This window comes from Mytilus californianus, unplaced genomic scaffold (assembly GCF_021869535.1).
Source record: "Mytilus californianus isolate M0D057914Y unplaced genomic scaffold, xbMytCali1.0.p SCAF_13, whole genome shotgun sequence".
NCBI classification, from domain to species: Eukaryota; Metazoa; Mollusca; class Bivalvia; order Mytilida; family Mytilidae; genus Mytilus; species Mytilus californianus.
The window spans coordinates 14,221,887-14,242,126 of record NW_026262615.1 but is presented as its reverse complement, the minus strand read 5'-3'; the positions used below and the strand labels follow the sequence as shown (position 1 = coordinate 14,242,126).

The window sequence follows — 20,240 nt, the reverse complement described above, 5'->3', positions numbered from 1 at the left end:
ATAAGCACCACTGTTTGTTTACCAACAGAATAAAAAGCAGGTTAACAAAAATTATTAACAGTGTATAATGCTGCCTTCAAAACAAGGGACACCCACTTTGTAATTATGCAGCAAACTCTGATTTGTAAGGCATTCTCGGGCTAGCAGGTCAGTTTTCATGGGCTAGCAGTTCTTCCAACAGGGCTAGTAAAATCCTGCTGCAAATAAGTCCTGGGCTAGTTACCTGTAACAAAATTTTTTAACCCCTGCTGAACCATGTCCAAGGGAGCAGGGCCTAAAAATAGTCATCAAACTGATATGTACTGATAGTACTGCAACTTCATACGAAATATCATTGATCTATCACAAGGAGATCCTATCAAACTGACTTAAGCAGAAAACTTAACAATTTTTAACGCCGGTGCCGTCGCCGGAAAAGTAATCCCTATGTCTCCCTTTCAGTGACTTTCGTCGCAGGCGAGACAATAAATAAAACAAGAATGCGTATGAAGACATATCAAGCTTGGCAATTTTCCAAGTTAAGAAGGAACATAACTCTAGAACAGAAAACTCTTTCTGCATGTTGTGGTTCTTAGCATTGTGTATGAGTTTCATAAAATTTGGATGAGACAAACTTAAGTAAGAGTGCTAAAATGAAATGGGACAGACAGAAGGATGGACTGAAAGATGGACTGACAAGGGTAACACTTATTGCAATAATTGCCTCCAGCGGGGGCATAAAAATACAAAAATAGTTCAATTGATTTAATCTAACCATATATTACATATCATTGATCTGTCAACATAAAGGTAGTACTTCATTTGTCACAGCGGTTTAACCCGGGTTAGCCCGGTTGGTGCTTCCGATATAGACACAGTCGTTTCCTTTGCTTAAAAATCAGCCGCGGGCGCATATAGATATATGTCGCCCTTGTCGGTCTTAACACTCCTACAGGCAATCAGCCAGTCAAAAAAGTATTGGGGGGAAAGCGCAATGTAAGGTAAAATGTCTGAATTGAAAGACGAAGATTGTAAAATTTTTCAATTCGACTATATCGAATGTGATACTGCAATGGTCCACTATGACGATAATAAATTACTACGCCATATTTTATTTTTAAATTTATAAAATTATCTTGGAGAAATGTTTTTATGATGAATAAGGCCTCAGAAAAAAGATTGTATATAAAAATAAAATGTTAACACAGAGATATGTCTCGCCTATTTGTTATTTTGATAATGCAAATGTTGAAATTTAAATAGCAATACTTTAACATGTAAGTTATGCAAATATTCAAAGTCAATGAACCATGACTGAAGGTACAGGGCTAAACAATCTCCTTGGAAATGAGATGTGCCAATGCTAATACAACTGCAAACCAAATACCATTGACTTTTCATAAGTCGTTCCCTTTAAACAAACCTAAACACAAACATTAACTTGTAAACTATGTAAAAGTTTCAAAGTCAATGAACCATAATTAGGGGGTGGGGTTATATTATCTCCATAAAAATGAAACTGGCAGAAGCCAATACATTTGCATACCGAATATCATTGACTTAACATTAGTGGTTCATCTTAAACTGACCTACATGTAATCACAAACTAATACATGTAAACTAAGCAAAAGTTTCAAAGTCAATAGACCATGACTGAGGGGTAAGGACCAGATATTCTCCATGGAAATGAGATATGCCAATTCTTATACAACTGTATACCAAATATCATTGACCTACCACTAGTGGTTCCCCATAAACTGACCTAATCACAAACTAGTACATGTGAACTAAGCAGCAAAGTTTCAAAGTCAATAGACCTTGACTGAGGGGGCGGGGCCAACTAATCTCCATGGTAATGAGATGTGCCAATGCTTATACAACTGCATACCAAATATCATTGACCTACCACTAGTGGTTCCCCATAAACTGACCTAATTACAAACTAATACATGTAAACTAAGCAAAGTTTCAAAGTCAATAGACCTTGACTGAGAGGGTGGGGCCAAATAATCTCCATGGTAATGAGATGTGCCAATGCTAATACAACTGCATACCAAATATCATAGACCTACCACTAGTGGTTCACCATGAACTAGACCTAATCACAAACTAATACATTGTTGACGCTGCCGCCGTCACCGACGCCGGAAACAGCATACCAATGTCTCGCTTTTTGACTCCGTCAAGGCGAGACAAAAACTATATTTATTATTAACAGTTTCATTTTTTTCATATTTCCCTGTCTAGAAAGCTAAAATTATAAATTTGAATCAGCCAGTTCCACTCCTTTTACTTTTCAGCCTCTTTTAACCCCGTCACGTAACAGGGCTTACCGGGCATAGCCTGAACGAGAACAAATGAAGCAGCCCCATTGTGATTGTGCAACTATTTCAGGAAATGCTGTACACCAATAATACTATAAAAATTCGAAATGTTAGTTTATTTTTTTCGAAGCCTATTCCATCATTATTTTGAAATAATAAAAACTTCTAAAAAATTTCTGAATTTACAAAAACATGTATTTCTAATCAATAAATCTTTACCTTACAACATTTCATATGGTTACAACCTTCATTCTTTTGTATTGGAGATTTACAGTTAGGACAAGACTTGGAATTAGTAACCAGCCAAAGACAATTAGCTGCATTCTCCGTCTCTTCCTCTGTAGTTCTTACTATAAAAATAAAAGGTCAAGATGTAGGACAAATGATTACAACAAGTCAGTAATCATTAACAGCTGGTGCTTTATAGTAAATAAACTTAAATTACTGATCAAGTATGTTAACCAAAAAATTATATTCATATTTTTGTTTTTGTTTAGCACATAATTTGTGGTTGTATTTAATACAGGTAAGTTATATATTTTTAATAACTACAACATTTTGTTCCACATTTATTACAGGGGAGATAACTCACATTCTTCAGGTCTGATCTCTGATATCTTGTTGTACCATTTCTTCCAGTTTTCACAACTTGCTGGTTCATGCGCTTCACCCAGGCACTCCCTATGCATTGAATAAAACTGTTATTATATTAAAACAATAAAAGCATTACCAGTTCAAAACCACAGACATTAGTACACAAGTTTTGACTGTGAAAGAAACGGTTTACTGAGTCTAGGATCACTGAACCAGTGAAGTGTGATAGTGGCCCAAAGAACCAGTTTCTGTCTTTAAGAACTATAGATTCTACCATTACAACTTTGTATACAAGAAAATCTTAATAGTATATATATTTTCTATTACTGCATTTTTTGGAACATTTCTTTACTTGAGATTATTAAACTTTACATGTGAGACATGGTGAGAGTTTCCAATAATATAAACTCAGTTTTTGTGTGTTTTGACATGTGTAGCAAAAATTAATATGTTCTTTATTTTGATAACATTATTGGTATGCAGCATTTCCCTAAATTGTTTGGAGCAGGATCTAATTACCTTTCCAGAGCACCTGAGATCACCCCCAGTTTTTGGTGGGGTTTGTGTTGCTCAGTCTTTATTTTTCTATGTCATGTTTTGTGTACTATTGATTGTCTGTTGGTCTTTTTCTTTTTTAGCCATGGCGTTGTCAGTTTATTTTGGACTTATTAGTTTGAATGTCCCTTCGGTATCTTTCACCTCTCTTTTAATATTAAGTTCACATTTTTGTCCATTGTTCAACAATTGCGACAAAAAATGTGTGCAAACATTTCTGAATTTACAGTATATCATAGATGACAGACAATAAAGCCATCTCAAAGATGTGAGACAAGTCAAAAACAATTTCTTTCTATCAATGTAACTCTAAATAGTATCTTTTTTACGTCTGTGTATACAAACATATGACAAATCTAAAAGTCCCTACCTCGTACAAAGTTTTATAATACCTACCAGCAGAAAAGATGACCCTTCCCACAATCCACTGCTTTAGATGTGTCACTTGGCAACTTAATGCAAGTCTCTGGCATCTTAACAGCTTGTCCACATCCTGGGAAAGGACACCATTTAATGTTAGGGTTACTCTCAACAAAGGCCTGTAAAAATATAAATCAAAAGTAAAATTATTGCTCAACTGTGTGAATAGCTTGTCCACAATCTGGGAAAAATCACCATTTAGGTTGCACTTTGTAAATACAGCTGTCTCACAAACCACGCCTCTTTTGGGGAGATATATGATATTCATACATATTTTGTTTTGTTTACGTACTGATTCCCAGATATGAATGTTACCAGTATAAATACACATGGATAGCTGCAAAATAGAAATCTGAGGAATACCTAGAGTGAAGGAAGGGTTAGTACAGAATTTTAGTACAAGTTTAAACTCTTAGAAGTTTGGGGCATATAGATGTTGAAAATATGTCGCACAGCCCTATGTTTTGACCTTTGATCAAAATAGTAGTGCATATCAACTTTCCATTTTAGGATATAATTTTTTACCAAACTTCATTATAAAAGTGGCAGAGTTTTAGCCGTAAAGGGAGTTCCTATGGGAAATTGCATTGTATATATTTACAGAAGTGCAACCTTTAATGTTGGGATTACTATCTACAATGGCCTATCGATTTATAAATCAATAGTAACATTTTCGTTAAAAGGCCTAGATGCGTGTGAATGGACTATCCACATCATTAATAAATAAAAAGCTCAAATTTTCAACCTAAAAACTATCTTTTTCATCTAATTTTATTACATTCTGAGATGTACAAGAAGTCTATATATGCTCAGTGTTTACAGTTGATGCCAGAAGCATAGATATGACATCACCTTGTTTAGTTGACAAAGATGATTTTGTTTTAAGAAATTTCACACTGATTTAATGACTAAAATGGACTGATTTGTTTATTTTGCATTAGAATACAGATAACAGTATAGTACATGAAACTTGGCCTACGTAAAACTTGGTTTAACTGTTGCAAATATTTGTTTACCAGCTACGCTACTTGTTGCTAAGGTAAACTCAATTTGAGGCAGTAAAACCCCTATTTGAGGTAGGGCAAACTTCAACTACAATAAAATTATCTCTTAAATAAATGATTGATTGAATACCTTGATATCAAACTGTAGGTATCTCCTGGCCATAGCTCTAGACACAACACTCTCTATAACTTCTACAGATACCAGTTTCATACAGTCATAAGCAGGACAGGTTATGTTGTGGGCCTCACCTTCCTGTATCTTCAGGTCTAAATATCTGTAATATAATTATACATTAAGGACAAGCTTTTTAACATGCTCTATTCTATTCTAACAGTTTAATAAGAGATATATAGATTCTTACATTGGCACAGGTGAAATATCAGATTTATCCAATCACGATAGTTAAATTATCGAATTTTAAAGTCTGAGCCTAGGAGAGAACTTTAAAATTCAATAATTCAACTATTGAGATCGGATAAATCTGATAATCTGCAAGTAACTATGTGAGAATATGTTTATCTAATGATTATTAAATTATCTTACATACATTTGCCAGCAATCTTTACAGAACTGATGAAGACAGGCCATTTGTACTGGATCCTCATTGGTGATAAAACTTGAGGTACAAATATCACACTAAAAAACAATTCAAATAATAAGCACAATAAAATATCAAATTATGCTTTTTACAAAATTTATAAATGTATTCATAATTTTTGAAACTAGGGCCATTTAGAGCATGATATATACTTACCAACACAACCACATCTTACCATATTTTGCAGTTTCACAATTTCTTGTTTTTGCTACTAATTTGTTAAAATCTAGTATAATTTAAGCATAACCTTGAAATTAATGCAGCTAGAGTTTACATAGAAATTTTCAACAGAGTTTTAAACCATAAAATTCAAAAATCAAAAATTAGAAATAAGTCAATTTTAAATTGGTCATTAACAAGAATGTGTCCATAGTACATGGATGCCCCACTCGCACTATCATTTTCTATGTTCAGTGGACCGTGAAATTGGGGTCAAAACTCTAATTTGGCATTAAAAATAGAAAGATCATATCATAGGGAACATGTGTACTAATTTTCAAGTTGATTGGACTTCAACTTCATCAAAAACTACCTTTGACTAAATATGTTAACCTGAAGCGGGACAGACGGGCGGACAGACGGCATACGAACGAAAAGACGCACATACCAGAAAACATAATGCCCCTACTACTATTGTATTCTTTAAACATATTGAGAAATTTTCATTCAAATCATGCTTAAGACAACACAAATAAATTCATCAGTACACACAGCATTTATTGCATTACAAGTCTTGAAGGGCATGACATTACAAATACCTACCTCAACGTCATGCTGACTGGTCATTGTTGGTTCTATGGATGACAGTGAATGCTGGACATGTGGTTGTTCAGAAAACACTGAAGGAGGGGGTATAACACCCGACTTCTCACAGCAAGCTTTAGGATCTGTCATCCATGCCTCTAATAATATCTCCCTGGACCATTCTGTAAAAGATACAATATTGAAACTTCTTCAGTAGATGTTCATTTTAAAATACAGATCCTTTGTCCAAGCTTTGCTTATAAGGATATGAAAAAGCTCTTTTCTACTTTCTGTTTTAAAGGACTTTCGGGATCTTCTGGCTTTTTCAGATTATTACACACCTTGAAAAATTTGAAGGCTGAAATTTCATTGGCTGATGTAATAATTACCAGAACAGAAAGAAAAACAAAGGTGTTGTCAGATCCTTGTGAGCAAATTAAAGCATTGACACAGGATCTACATTTTAATCAGATTGGTAGATGTTTTGTATCCTGTTATTATTGTTTTTCTATACAAGTGGATTCATTAATATTTAGCAAGAACTAATTTTTTTTCAATTTCATGAATATAACTGACCAATAAATTTCAGCATTAATAAAATACTTTATGTCCTATTAATTTATATCTATATAGAGAATTTGTCAAAACTACAAAATAAATATTCATAAGAGGGCAATCCATAAATATCAGTACCCACAAAAATTAATAAATGCACAGTATTTGGTATTGAGGTCGGTCAGCTATTTGGTTGTTTTATTTTAATAAAATGCCATGCTGTGTTTGTGCTTGTCCATTATTTGAGGTCAACTTTTTGTGATCTTTAGGTTCTGACCATGCTGACTTGCTTACACAGATCCTTTTATTGGTATTTTTTTCAAATTAAAAGAAAAGACATTATTGGTGCATTCCTTATAAGTGCATGGTTGAAATACATGTATAGGGAAAATTTTGATACCTAAAATTAATTTTCGAATTCTTCATAAAGTTAAAATTCATTTCCTACAATGTGTAACCTAAAGTTTGTATTTTATTATAATCATTAATTGTTTTGGTTTTACTGTAAACATTATGCTAAACCATGATTCTGACATTGTGTAATTTAAACTTGGTTTTACTGTAAACATATACCGTGATTCCTGAGAAGTGCCTCAGCTGTAAACAACGGGACACTCAGCATGTCTGCTGTTTCTACCAGCAGCTGGTCCTTGGCCTCCTGTAAATCTTGGGCTCTCAGTCCATTGTACTCCTGTATAAAAAGAGAACTCAAGAGTAAACAATAGAACAGTAAGTTTCTATACAAAACTGGTCTTTGGTATTAGGACATGTATATTTTGGCTCTCAATCCATTGTACTCCTGGATAAAAAGAAAACTCAGAAATAAACAATAGAACCTATATTTTTTTTCAACTTAAAACACAATTTCATCTTAGGCAAATGTCTTTTAACATATAAGTAGTATGTATGTGCTGATATGTCTTGCCTGTTAAACTGATACTGATTGAATTTAAAGTTGAAACTCTTTAGGGTAACAGTATTCCTAAAAGTATCACATAAACATAACATTATAAATGATCCATGGAGATGATAAGAAGGTCAGATGAACCTAGCTTGCCAGTCCTCAATATAGAACACTATATTCAATGCCAACGAATCTATATTTGAAACAAGTTTCTCAATACACTTCATCGCTATTTGTCTGCCTTGACTGGAATTCACAGACATTCCATATAAATTTGACGTCAACAGAAAATGTCTGACGCAACAAAAGAAAAGAGATTGATGTATGACGTCAATAATTCAAGTGTCGCAAATCGACAGGTCAAATGTCAAAGATTCCAAAATAGCGATAAGGCTATAACATACACATCATACCTCAGAGTCTGGCATTATATACATGTCCTCGTCATCTAATTCTGGTCCGTCCGCCTGTATTAAAAAAAAACAAAAATCTTATTTAGAACATTAGAGTATTTAGAAGATTATTTTGAAATGGTGAGCTCATAAATATTTGGAAGAGCCCCATGAAAAAATAAGGAGTCTAGGGACTTCTGTAACTATAACTTATTATCAATAGTTATAGTAAAACAAAAACTAAACAAGGACATTCACTTGGTTGTAATTGTCATCTTCAACAAGTCTTTTTTGGAATATATTGACATGCTGCTTTGATTCATATTTGCTACAATGATAATCAACCTCATTTCCCCCTTACATTTCTAATAATTAATAATAATTGAATATAGCAATTACCAGTCATTCATTCAGTGATCTAAGTTACTAAAATTAATGGCTTGCCAGTGGCCAATAGAGATTAAAAAGATTAACTACATCATGACATACATTTTACATGCATGGTACAAGCTCCCCGTCAGACTGACATGTTTACATAACAATAATTCAGATAAAAATACATGACAATGTCAGCAATACACCTTTTCTCTATGTGTGTGTGTGTGTGTGAATGTATACACATACTGTCCCAAGTCAGGAGTCTGTAATTCAGTGGTTGTTGTTTGTTGCTGTATATCATATTTGTTTTTCGTTCATTATTTTGTTCATAAATCAGGCCGTTAGTTTTCTCGTTTCAATTGTTTTATATTTGTCATTTTGGGACCTTTTACAATGATGTATAGCTAACTATGCCGCATGGGCTTTGCTCATTGTTGAAGGCCGTAGAGTGACCTATAGTTGTTAATTTCTGTGTCATTTGGTCTCTTGTAGAGAGTTGTTTCATTGGCAATCATACCACATCTTCTTATTTTTATACTTAAGTATGTGTATGTGATAATTTTGATTCTAGCTAATAAACATAACCCCATTTATTTATATTTGTGTGTACATGTATATGTGTGTGTACATGTGAATGTGTATGAATGTCACTCACAGAGAAGACCATCTTGGATTCTAGGTACAAGGCAATATCAGCATGTCCCCCTTTTTCTGCACTGTCACATGGAGTCTGATTGTCACAGTTCTCCTGAAATAATGGTGCTCCGTGCTGAACCAACATCTATAGAAAAAATAATACTGTAGTTTAGGTTTATATATGACTCATAATAATTGTGACTTTCTGCAAACTGTTACTTTATGATAACCTTGTTCAAAATCCAACAGAGTTTGTTGATTCAGAACAAGACAGGGTCTTTCTTTTGACTTAAACCAGTTCACATGATTAATTCCTTAATACAGATAATATTTGCCAATGAGTGAAGCATAGCCGCAACGAGTCAATGAATCAAAAATTAATTCATTGTTAACATGCGATATCTCTTTGATTTATTTTGATAACATAATTTTTTCTGAACAATTTTTTTTATTTTCAGTAAATTTTGAGTTTTTTGCAAAAGGACTTTATTGTTGCTGTCATCAACGTCCTTTGGTACCTGGTGTATAGTTGTTTTATTGACAATGATAACACATGTATAGATATCTTCTTTTTATATTAATCATAATTACTAAAAAAAAAAATTAGATTGGTGACTTATATGTGTTCAAAGAATAATATGAGCAACAACATATAAAATTAAGGAAATTTCAACATTTGATTAAAATGCCATGATGGTGGATATTCTCTTAAATGTCTAGTGAATATGTACTTTTTTTTTCGTGTACTTATTTTCACAATTTTTGTATTGCCAATGAATTCTTGTGTATTTAACTTTTATTTAACTGTATTTCCAAATAACAAACTTAAAATATTACTATTTTACGTATTAAATCAATCATCAAAACAGTTGTCTATTTGATAAATATAGATTCTACCAATGCATGGAGTATGATACAATATTTCTCCCGACAAGACAATCAAATTTTCAAAATTAAAACGCAAGGCTTTGCCAAGTGTTTTATATATTTAAAATTTAACTGTCACGAGTGGAAAAATATCATATTGCTCGAGATTTGGTGGTAAAATCGGTTTCTCTAATGATTTTAAGCCGATATGCAAACTTGTAAAATTCTTCTTTTTCAATGATCTGCAGAAAGATGCGTTCTTACTATGTAACGTCATCAGGCATAGTCGCTTTTTTCATGATGTCACAATAGGAAATTCAGAGAAAAACACTAATATTTGACGTCATAATTGAATTTTGAACAATGAATAACTGGGATCAAACGAACAACACTTTGATTAAATAAAAATAATCAACCAGTGAGGAAATAGATAAATCAGCTAGGAATTAGAGAAATGTAATTATCAGATTAAGTTGTTAGAAACCCAATAAACCTGACATATTTGTTACCTTTTGTCCTTTTATCCCTTATATGTACTGTTTTGACTGTTTAAAGTTAAATTAAGGTTATGTGAGTTATACATGCATGTAACGTTTGGTGAATTTTATTGCATGTTCTGGGTTTTTTTTTTTTATTTGATGGTTTTATATGCATGTAAGCTGCATTTATATTCGCTTGTTTTTATTTTTGTGAAAAGATACCTGCCAAGACATTCATAAGAAAAAAATACACATGAAAAAGGACATATATAGTATCATAAATAAGTTAACTAAACCAACCTCTACACATTGTTTAAGTCCAGACAGGGCAGCATAATGTAAAGCTGTGTTCTGTTCCTGAAAGCAGATATCAAAATTATTCATTCTCTAGACAAAGACAGAGAAATATTACAATGCAAAACTGTGTTCAGATTCTAAAAGTAGATGTAAACATTATTTCAATTCTTATCAGCAAAAATTAGTGCAAAAATTTCTCTTGATATGAACAATACATTAATTAGGACACTAATTGATAATGAACTGTTTATCTTTCATAAGCTAATAAGTTTAACACTGAGTTTTAATGTGTTTCATGTTTCTAAATCATTAATTGTCTGTGTAGTATAATTTATTGTTGACATTTTTTTAGATATTGTTTTTCCCTTTTTTTTTCTTTAAGCTATTGTTTTTCTCTGTGTTTTCTTTGTGCATGTTAAGTCATGGTTATGTCTGTTTTTTTTTCCTTTTTGTTTCCTTTGTTTTCTATCCTTTTTTTCTGTATTACTTTTAACTTTGTCTGATGTTTTTCTTTTTTCTTTTAACTTTTCTTTTTTTTTCTGGTTCATATTCTTTAAGTATGGGTTTGTTTTGCTTTTTTTTTCTTTTTTGTTTTGACTGTTTTAGTCTATTCTCTCCCTTCTTTCCACTGTATTACAAATTGATATTGTATACACTAAAGGTACATTATTTAATTTAATTGCTACCAATATCTGGAATTTTGTCAAAAACTAAGAACAAGAACACATTAATGCATCTTATTTTACCTCATCCTGAGCCCCCAAGTTGACTCTTTCTGTTTCATTATCCTCCAGTCTGGCTCCACGCCATTTCAGTAGCATGGCGAGACATTCGGCTCTCCTCTTCATTACAGGATAAACCTGAGAGTGTTCTGCCTTCTCCATACACACACAGTGAAGACAGGTCTGTTTCATACCATTTGTTTTGTTCGGATTTCCATTGTGTTCAGACAAAAATATTCTGAAATTTACAAAAATACAATACAAAACATCTTTGTAAATATACCATCAATGACATGTGGCCTCTTAATGCTTCTTCCTTGTTCATCATACGAGTCCAAACACATATTTTTGAGTCTACAACAATTTGAAATAGGAAAATAATAAAATTATACTGTTAAATCCACAAAGGCGGTAGGTTGGTGCACATATATAACTTATTCTACCTCATTGCATTGTGTGCCTGTACCAAGTGAGGCCATCTGAACCGAGTGTTTCTCCATTTTTTTTGTCTTTGCTTTTTATTTGATTTTCTCATAACTAGTGTGCGAGGGCTTACCAGCCAGTCAAGGTCGTTAAAAACCACCAGTTAGTATTTTGTCATAGGAGTTGAATGTTGACGATTGGTGTGGTCTGTTGAACAATCAATCAGAGCTTAGACATAAATATCGAGTACATTTTTTTCTTTTGACTTTACTTACATTAGCAGATTAGGTCTAAATTTGTATGTTGTACATTGTTGTAAGGGTTATCTTTTTTACCTCAGCCCTGAAGTTCCCAATATTAATACTAGTCTTGTCAATCATTTTATTTTTAAAAATTGCATGTGCATACAAAGTCCAAAACTTATCGTTCCAAGTGCTACCGTATATCGTTTTTTTTTTCGCTTGTGTTTAATTTTTGCTTTGTTCGCGGCAGTTAAAGAAACGCGAAAATTTGACCCCGCGTAAATTTCCCTGAAAATTCGTAGATTTATCTATTGATTTGTGTCATAACTTGAATAATTTTGCATAAAATGTAAAAATAAAATAATAACAATTTACAATTACACGAATATTTGTATATCTGTAATGATCAAAACCTTCAATTTTTAGCATGCCCTATGTACATAATTTACGTTCATTGAAAGTTCTCTGAATTATGTGTATTTTCGTTTGTAATACTCATATTTATTTGTACTCCATTACCTGTTAGTTAATAAAGTTTTTTAACAATACAATACAGTTATTTTTTCGCGTGAATTTTCCCATTCAGCGAATATTATACACAGTGAAAATTTTAACCTGCCCATTTAATCATCAAATTGCGAAAAAAAGCTGACACGAAAAAAAACCCATATACGGTATTATTAATCCTATATATGTAATTAAAAACAATTTTGGTTGATGAAAAGTTTTTTTTTGGTGAACATAATAAAGCACTATACTAGTAATTTAATGTCTTATATTCTATCAGACCTGCCAACTATCCCGACTTATGGGGGATATCCCCCATGAGAGGTGTTTTCCTGAATTTTGAAAATCTTTATTATATAAACTGAACACTTCAAAACAGGCATTCAAATGAGTTCAAAGGGTATTTTAGCACATACATACTCATCCAAACAATATAGAAGTTGATTAAAAACACTTATGACAACATAAAAGGAGCATTAGGTCCTCTTGCGCTTAAAATCCCTCATGGAGATTTTGAAAAGTTGGCCATGGACAGCAGAATACACCCAAATAAATACAAAGAAGCTTTCAAAAGTCTCATCACAAAATAAGAATCAAACCTTTGTTATTTGTATGACCTTTTTCTAAAAAGAAAACTTTACCTACATGTAGCCTGTCACACAGTCATATAAATTAGTGTAATACTCAATCCAAAAAGTAAAATTACAAAAATTTCCGAACTCCAAAGAAAATTGAAAACGGAAAGTCCCCAATCAAATGGCAAAATCAAAAGCTCAAACACATCAAACGAATGGATAACAACTGTCATATTCCTGACTTGGTACAGGCTTTCTTATGTAGAAAATGCTGGATTAAACCTGGTTTAATAGGTATTTAACCACTCACTTGTATGACAGTCCAACATATCACCCCCTTGAACATTAATAAACGGCTTTTTTCATTAGACGACAAATCTCACCTTAACAAGCTTTTCATAGCAAATTTGGAGGCATAATGTAGTGGTGTCTCATGATTATGTGAGTCACCGTAGGAAGAGTTAGGATCCAGAGCCTTACGGAGCTCACTACTGTTGTTATACTGATTGAGAGCAGCATACTCGTCCCCATTACTCAGATGCTTACGGAACTTGGAAGAAGAACTTCCCATAATCAAGTCATGTTGTTGTCATGCAGATAAATACGAAGATCTATCAAAAGAAACAAAATCATAAATCAGTGTATCATACAAATTTTATTCCATATGTGTTCCAGAATTTTATTATTAATTCTACTCCAGTCAGTCAGGGGTACTACTTGTACAAGTACTCTTTATTTACTTGAAAAAGTATAAAAAATATACTAATATAAGTTGATTATAATGTTTGAATAATCTCCCCTTAATTTTCTCAAAAAATCACTTGTATAAGTAAATTTTTTTTACAATCCCACAAAAATTCTCAAGTTTTGAGCTGTAAAAACATGCCTGAAATGATTTTTCCCAGGTTAGCTCATAATTTTTTATTAGAGTTCAATTTTCATCTCCTTAATTCAACAAAGAAGCTGATTGCTCAAAGATCTTAAGTATTTGCGCAAGGCCTTCAAAAATTGCTCCTACGGGGCTTGTAAATGAGCAGTGTTCTGAAGATAACAGACAAATGAGATTTTCATTGTCCATGAAATTACACTTTTAAAAAGGATTAGTTAAGACATCTGCAAAGGACAAACAATTTAAAATTCTATTAGAGCAAAGAAGTCCTAAGAATTCAAGAAAAGAAGATAAGTAAAAAAATCTGAATGTCTAAGGGACATAACTAAGCCAATTTTTTTTTACCTATACAAGTAAATAAAATACACTTGTATAAGTATCCTACAAATTTACTTATATAAGTATATTAATATTACTTCTTCAAGTAAATAAAAATTACTTGTACAAGTAGTACCCCTGACTGCCAGTATAAGAGACTTAAAACAATAGATATTTTTTTCTGCAATTATCATTTTTTATCAAATAAAAGTTATTATCTGCAATTTGTAGTTTTTCCTTTTGATCTTACTGACTAATATTTGTTTAGATCATAGTCAGGACCTGGATACTGGAAAATATAAGGCAATGACGTCACATATTAGTGCATCAACATCACATGTGCATATCAACATGATCAATCTGCATCAATTTATCATGTTTATCACTGAAATGCATGCACCTTCATTCAACGATTTGGAACAATTATTACATCTTTTAGTATGTGTAAAAAATTATTTTATATTTTATTTCGTTTTATTTCATTTTCTTAACTATAAAACATATTGTCAAGACAAATTGCTGATAAAAGGAATAATAGCATTCTATTTTTGTATGCCCAGCCTGGGAAATACTTTGTACAGGAAGTACACTTTATCGCTATTTATTCCAAACCGGAAAAGTTCTGAAAATACACAGCTTTTTAATCCAGTTGAAGCTATCTGGGGTCTGTTTAAACAATGTAAAGTGCATAAACTACAGTGAACACTTTAATCAAAGCATTTTTTAAACTTTTAAAAAATTGAACCATAAACTATCAAAACTTCAAAATGTTCACTTGCTTAACTTTTTCCTCCATCAGCTCAGCACTGGTGACCTTTGTTTTTGCAATACTAATAAATAGAAGTTGTCTAAAATAAAAAGTAAAATAACAAAAATACTGAACTCTGAGGAAAATTCAAAACAGAAAGTCCCTAAACAAATGGCAAAATCAAAAGCTCAAACACATCAAACGAATGGACAACAACTGTCATATTCCTGACTTGATACAGGCATTTTCTGATGTAGAAAATGGTGGATTGAACCTGGTATTATAGCTAGCTAAACCTCTCACTTGTATGACAGTAGCTTAAAATTCCATTATCATGATTATAGTGACAACAATGTGTGAACAAAACAAACAGACATAATAGGAAAAAATGTCAAAAATAGGGGGTCAGCAGTCAACACTGAATGACTGTTTTTTCCAGAATGGACTAAATAGCGATAAGGTGTATACTGATACATGTAGATGTAATCCAAAATGTTACCTGTAGACATGGTAGATAACATTTCTTTGTTTACATTAAAAATGATTTTATATACCAAACGCCTAACAACAAACAGGACCATCATCATGATCATGGGATACATTTCTGTATTTCAGTAACTTTTTCAACAGAAACTATGCTTTGAATTCAATTTGGTAGTCATTTATTAATAATAACAGCTCTCAGTCATAGGTTTTCTCTGAAAACAAGAAACGTGTTATATGTACATGGCTGCTGTTTTAATTATGCAAAAATCAGTATTTAAATAGTAATTTATACACGCTTAGTCCTCATTTACAGGCAACACTTGCCTCATATTATTGTTACGGCACTGGTAATGATTACCCTCAAAAAGTAACAATAAGAAATAATTATTGTTACTTTCGAGAATAATTGACGAAATTTTAGGACACTGACTCGTATTGCGCAATTTGTCAAAAAATATCATTAGGCATGTTAGGACCATATTACAGTTCAACAGCTACTTCCGCAAATTGTTAAAAATATCATAAGGACCATAAGAGCTATAATTCCGTAGCTAACCTTCATCATGAAGATACTGAGGTTTGGTATTTCAGTGATTTTGCTAGCACTCGTCATTTGCATCATTTACGAAAAGTTTTTCAAAATGACGAAAGTTTTTTTCAAATCAATTTCGTCACTTAAATTTGTAAAGTGTAAAAATAGTTTTGAATGAAAAAACTATAATTCTACCTGCCTATATACATGATATATGTTTTTGACAAGTTTATGACCCTCATCTAATTAACATGATTAAGGTATTCAACAGGTGTAATAAGTTTTCATAAACCTGTAATCCGCTTATCGTCATTGGATGGGTCACTAATCCTTTAATTAAATCACCTTATAAATTATTGACGATCATACATATCTTTTCCAGTAAAATCCGTCAGTCAGCATTTCAATGTCATTTTTCTCAAAATAGACCACAATTTGCAGTTCGTTTAACATAGTTTCATCATTTTAATATAATCTCCCTCACACATTTCACATTTTATTTTCAATATTTCTCAAATGATCCTAATTTGCAGTTCCTATGAGTAGTTTCAACATATGAACGAACTTTCGTCATATTTGATACAACTTTTCATCAAAACCTGAAAACTTTCAACGTTTTCTATAAAAGAGAAAGATCTTTATTTAAAACTTTTGGAAGTATTTCCACAAGTCAAACAGGTGCTTCCTTTACTATGTACTGTGCATGCGTGAAAGTATTGTTATAAACATGATAAATGAGACATTAAATTTAAAACGTAAAATAAGAAATCATTTAGCATGTTTAGTTTAAAAATAAACAAAGGAGACAAATATATTTCTTGCTTAGCAACTTGATTTAGAAATTATGATAATTTCCTGCCTTTTGTAAAACAGGAACCAATCCGCAGATGAATCGGTTTCAATCTGAATTTATTATCTTCGTGTCACTTACTGTTTTCATTTCGCTTAAAAATCGAGAGTTAAACATGATCTTTTCTTTTTAATAAAATGTACAGTCATTAGAACCGTTCCAACTAGTCCGAGATTACTCTGACGTCCAACGGCTGTTTTGCCAGACAAGCTGGGGCCGTGGGACGTCAGAGCTCGTCCCATATCAAAAAGTGGATATTTGCCCGTCCAAAATAGATGTGCTGCTTCGTCGTTTCTGGTGCCAACGGACGGCCTTGGAATTATATAAATCGGGTATCAATTTGTTCATTTTTCATTTATCTCTTCATTTATGTAAGTTTCACCTACCTGCCACCCTTTATTTTCTCATATTTAGACAGTTTTCACAGTGACCCATCGATTCAGACATTTTTACTTTTATTTTCAAATGGACGTCAAGTTACGAGAGATTTCGCAACCTCGAGACTCAAATATGCAAATATTTATACTTTTTTCACCTCCTTTATAGATCAATATTTAACATTTAGTAGCCAACCACGATTTTTCACCTCCTTTACAGGAGATCGGTATTAAGCATTTAGTGCCAACCACGATAACATTCGGAAGCTCTCGGATATTTACATTGCTTGCATCGTAAATGAGCGAGGTGTTAGATTATATATTCATATTGACCTAGGGTCATATGCATACATCATTTCCCATAGTCCATTGTGCCTTACTTTTTTCTCGTGATCACATGACAATCTTTCAAAATGAAAGTCAAAATGCCAGAATCGGTGGGTCACTGTGAAAACTGTCTAAATATGAGAAAATAAATGGTGGCAGGTAGGTGAAACTTACATAAAGAAGAGATAAATGAAAAATGAACAAATTGATACCCGATTTATATAATTCCAAGGCCGTCCATTTGCACCAGAAGCGACGAAGCAGCGCATCTATTTTGGACGGGCAAATATCCACTTTTTGATATGGGACGAGCTCTGACGTCCCACGGCCCCAGCTTGTCTGGCAAAACAGCCGTTGGACGTCAGAGTAATCTCGGACTACGTTCCAACAAACAATGATTACTACAAATCCTTGGTTCCAAGTTTATAGAAATGAATTCCAAATATCGATTTAAATAAAAAAATAGGAAAAAAATAAAATAAAACTTTACTTTTGTCATTGTTTGTTGATCTGGAATGTCTCCTGATAATAACTGAAGTAAAATTGTGGACTAGAAAGTCAGATCCTTATGAGATGTTATTATAATCTTCATATTTAAGCACCACATATCTTTCAAATTATGCAATAACTGCCTGACCATGCCTAAGTCCTTCAAAGATCAACAGCTAGTACTGTTATACATATCTTCGGTCCCTTGCTGTTTCCAAAAATAAGGTTGATTTTCATCTCACGCAAAAGTGACTCAAGCCCAAACTAGCAATCCTGGGTATTTCCCTGTTTATAATTTCATGCTATTGTCAAATGATTTTTTTGTAATGACATATTGCACAAAAAATGCAAAATGAATTAAAATAATTTCCTTAGTAAAAAGTATCATCATTATTTTATTACTTCCATCTTTTTTAAGTACGACCTAAGATACAAATAGCTAGCCAACAGACTTCGTCGTCTATTTGATCTTGCGAAGCCGTCACGGTGAAGTTCAAGTCTTGTCTCATCTGATTACTAAACCTCAATCCAAATAATAAAATATATTCAATCAAAACTAAACATCTGAACCAATCCTATCATCTAAATGGTAAACAAAATCAAATTTCTTACTGACAAATAATTGCCATAATTCATTGTAGTAAACCTCTTTGTTTGTAAGTTACATAATGTTTCTTTGTCTGTTTGTTGACAAAATATTTCTGACTTCTAATATTAAATCTGTTCGACTTTACAAATCTTCTTTTAATAAATCAGATCCACAATTTTAAATCAATTGTGCAAAAAGATAGCTATTGATTTTTAAATTTTATCTGATACCTAATATATTCAAAAGTTGACGTAAAAAAACATCAATATAAGCATTTAATTTTTTTCATAAAATCTAATAACAAATCGAGCAGACAGTAGCCGGAAGTGGGAAAATATATATTAAAAGCGCGTACCCGGACTGAAATCCGCTTTGTCTAGCCATAGAGACTGGGGACAAGCTAACTAGTTCAGTCTATAAATATCAGCATAAAAGATAATGCTATATAATTTTAACATTTGCCTTGGCAGGGCACATATTGACTAGAAATCATAAGTTGTAAAAAAATTTATTTATTCATATTGGTGAATCAAAGTGCCGTAATTTGTGATGTGTGAATAATATTTTTTTTTATTTTTTATTAATATCTTTTAATATATCATCAAAGACATTATAAACTTTTATTTTATTCACTTTAACTAACTAATTTTATTTTTAAATTATATTTTTCATATCGTAAATATAAAAATATCCGCTTTTTCGGTTAAGTATTTAAAATTATAATACTCATTCGATAAGTGGAGTGCTCGGATAAAACGGAGGAATTATATACCAGAACAGAACAGAACAGAACAGAACTGCATGGTTGGGTCCTTCATAGACTGGTACCCGGCCGTTATTGAAATTCTTGACAATACTTAATATTTGTATATTCCGAAGGCATACTGAATATTTTACGGAGGGAACCAACCTAGGTCCTTCATATCTTAATACTTTTTAAAACAACTTTCTCCATTCTTTACTTATTTTGCACGTTATCATCACTTCTTTATATTTCAACTTCCAATTATTCTTTATTCTGTATTTTATTGCCTATTTTATCTCTGCTCGCTCTTTATTTTTAGCCATCATTCTGCACTCAAGTCCAATGCCCATCTGTATCTGTATTTGTATCGTTACGTCGAAGACAGAGGCGGGTCCAGATGAGGGCGTAATGAGCGTACGCCCCCCCCCCTTTTCAAAACAAAAAAAAACAAAACAAAACTATCGCAATCTGCTAATATTGTATTGAATATGACAATTTATGCATTTCACAATTATTTTATGTTTTTTAGCAAATAAAAGGTAAAAAAAATGTTCTCCTCGCTCCGCTCCGCGAAAGATTTGATTCGACGCCCCCTCTTTCAAATATCCTAGAAACGCCCCTGGAAGGTACCAATTCTGACTTTAACTCGACGGGAGAGAGAGCGCCTATTGACGGCGTTGGAGAGCTGTTTTGA

The 20,240-nt window shown here is 32.5% G+C and overlaps 1 protein-coding gene across 1 annotated transcript in view; it reads right to left on the bottom strand.

Moving 5' to 3' along the window:
* Positions 1-13,801, bottom strand: part of LOC127723220 (ankyrin repeat and IBR domain-containing protein 1-like) — a 44,858-nt gene extending 31,057 nt beyond the window's left edge. The window contains exons 1-12 of the mRNA XM_052229780.1: positions 13,580-13,801; positions 11,474-11,687; positions 10,731-10,787; positions 9,104-9,229; positions 8,092-8,145; positions 7,348-7,465; positions 6,238-6,401; positions 5,425-5,513; positions 5,007-5,151; positions 3,849-3,991; positions 2,896-2,984; positions 2,523-2,653 (exon numbers count right to left, since the gene is read on the bottom strand). Coding sequence (XP_052085740.1) covers positions 2,523-2,653; positions 2,896-2,984; positions 3,849-3,991; positions 5,007-5,151; positions 5,425-5,513; positions 6,238-6,401; positions 7,348-7,465; positions 8,092-8,145; positions 9,104-9,229; positions 10,731-10,787; positions 11,474-11,687; positions 13,580-13,767 — 1,518 coding nt within the window. The 5' untranslated portion in view covers positions 13,768-13,801. The remainder of the gene's footprint in view (positions 1-2,522; positions 2,654-2,895; positions 2,985-3,848; positions 3,992-5,006; positions 5,152-5,424; positions 5,514-6,237; positions 6,402-7,347; positions 7,466-8,091; positions 8,146-9,103; positions 9,230-10,730; positions 10,788-11,473; positions 11,688-13,579) is intronic.
* Between the last annotated feature and the right edge of the window lie 6,439 nt (positions 13,802-20,240).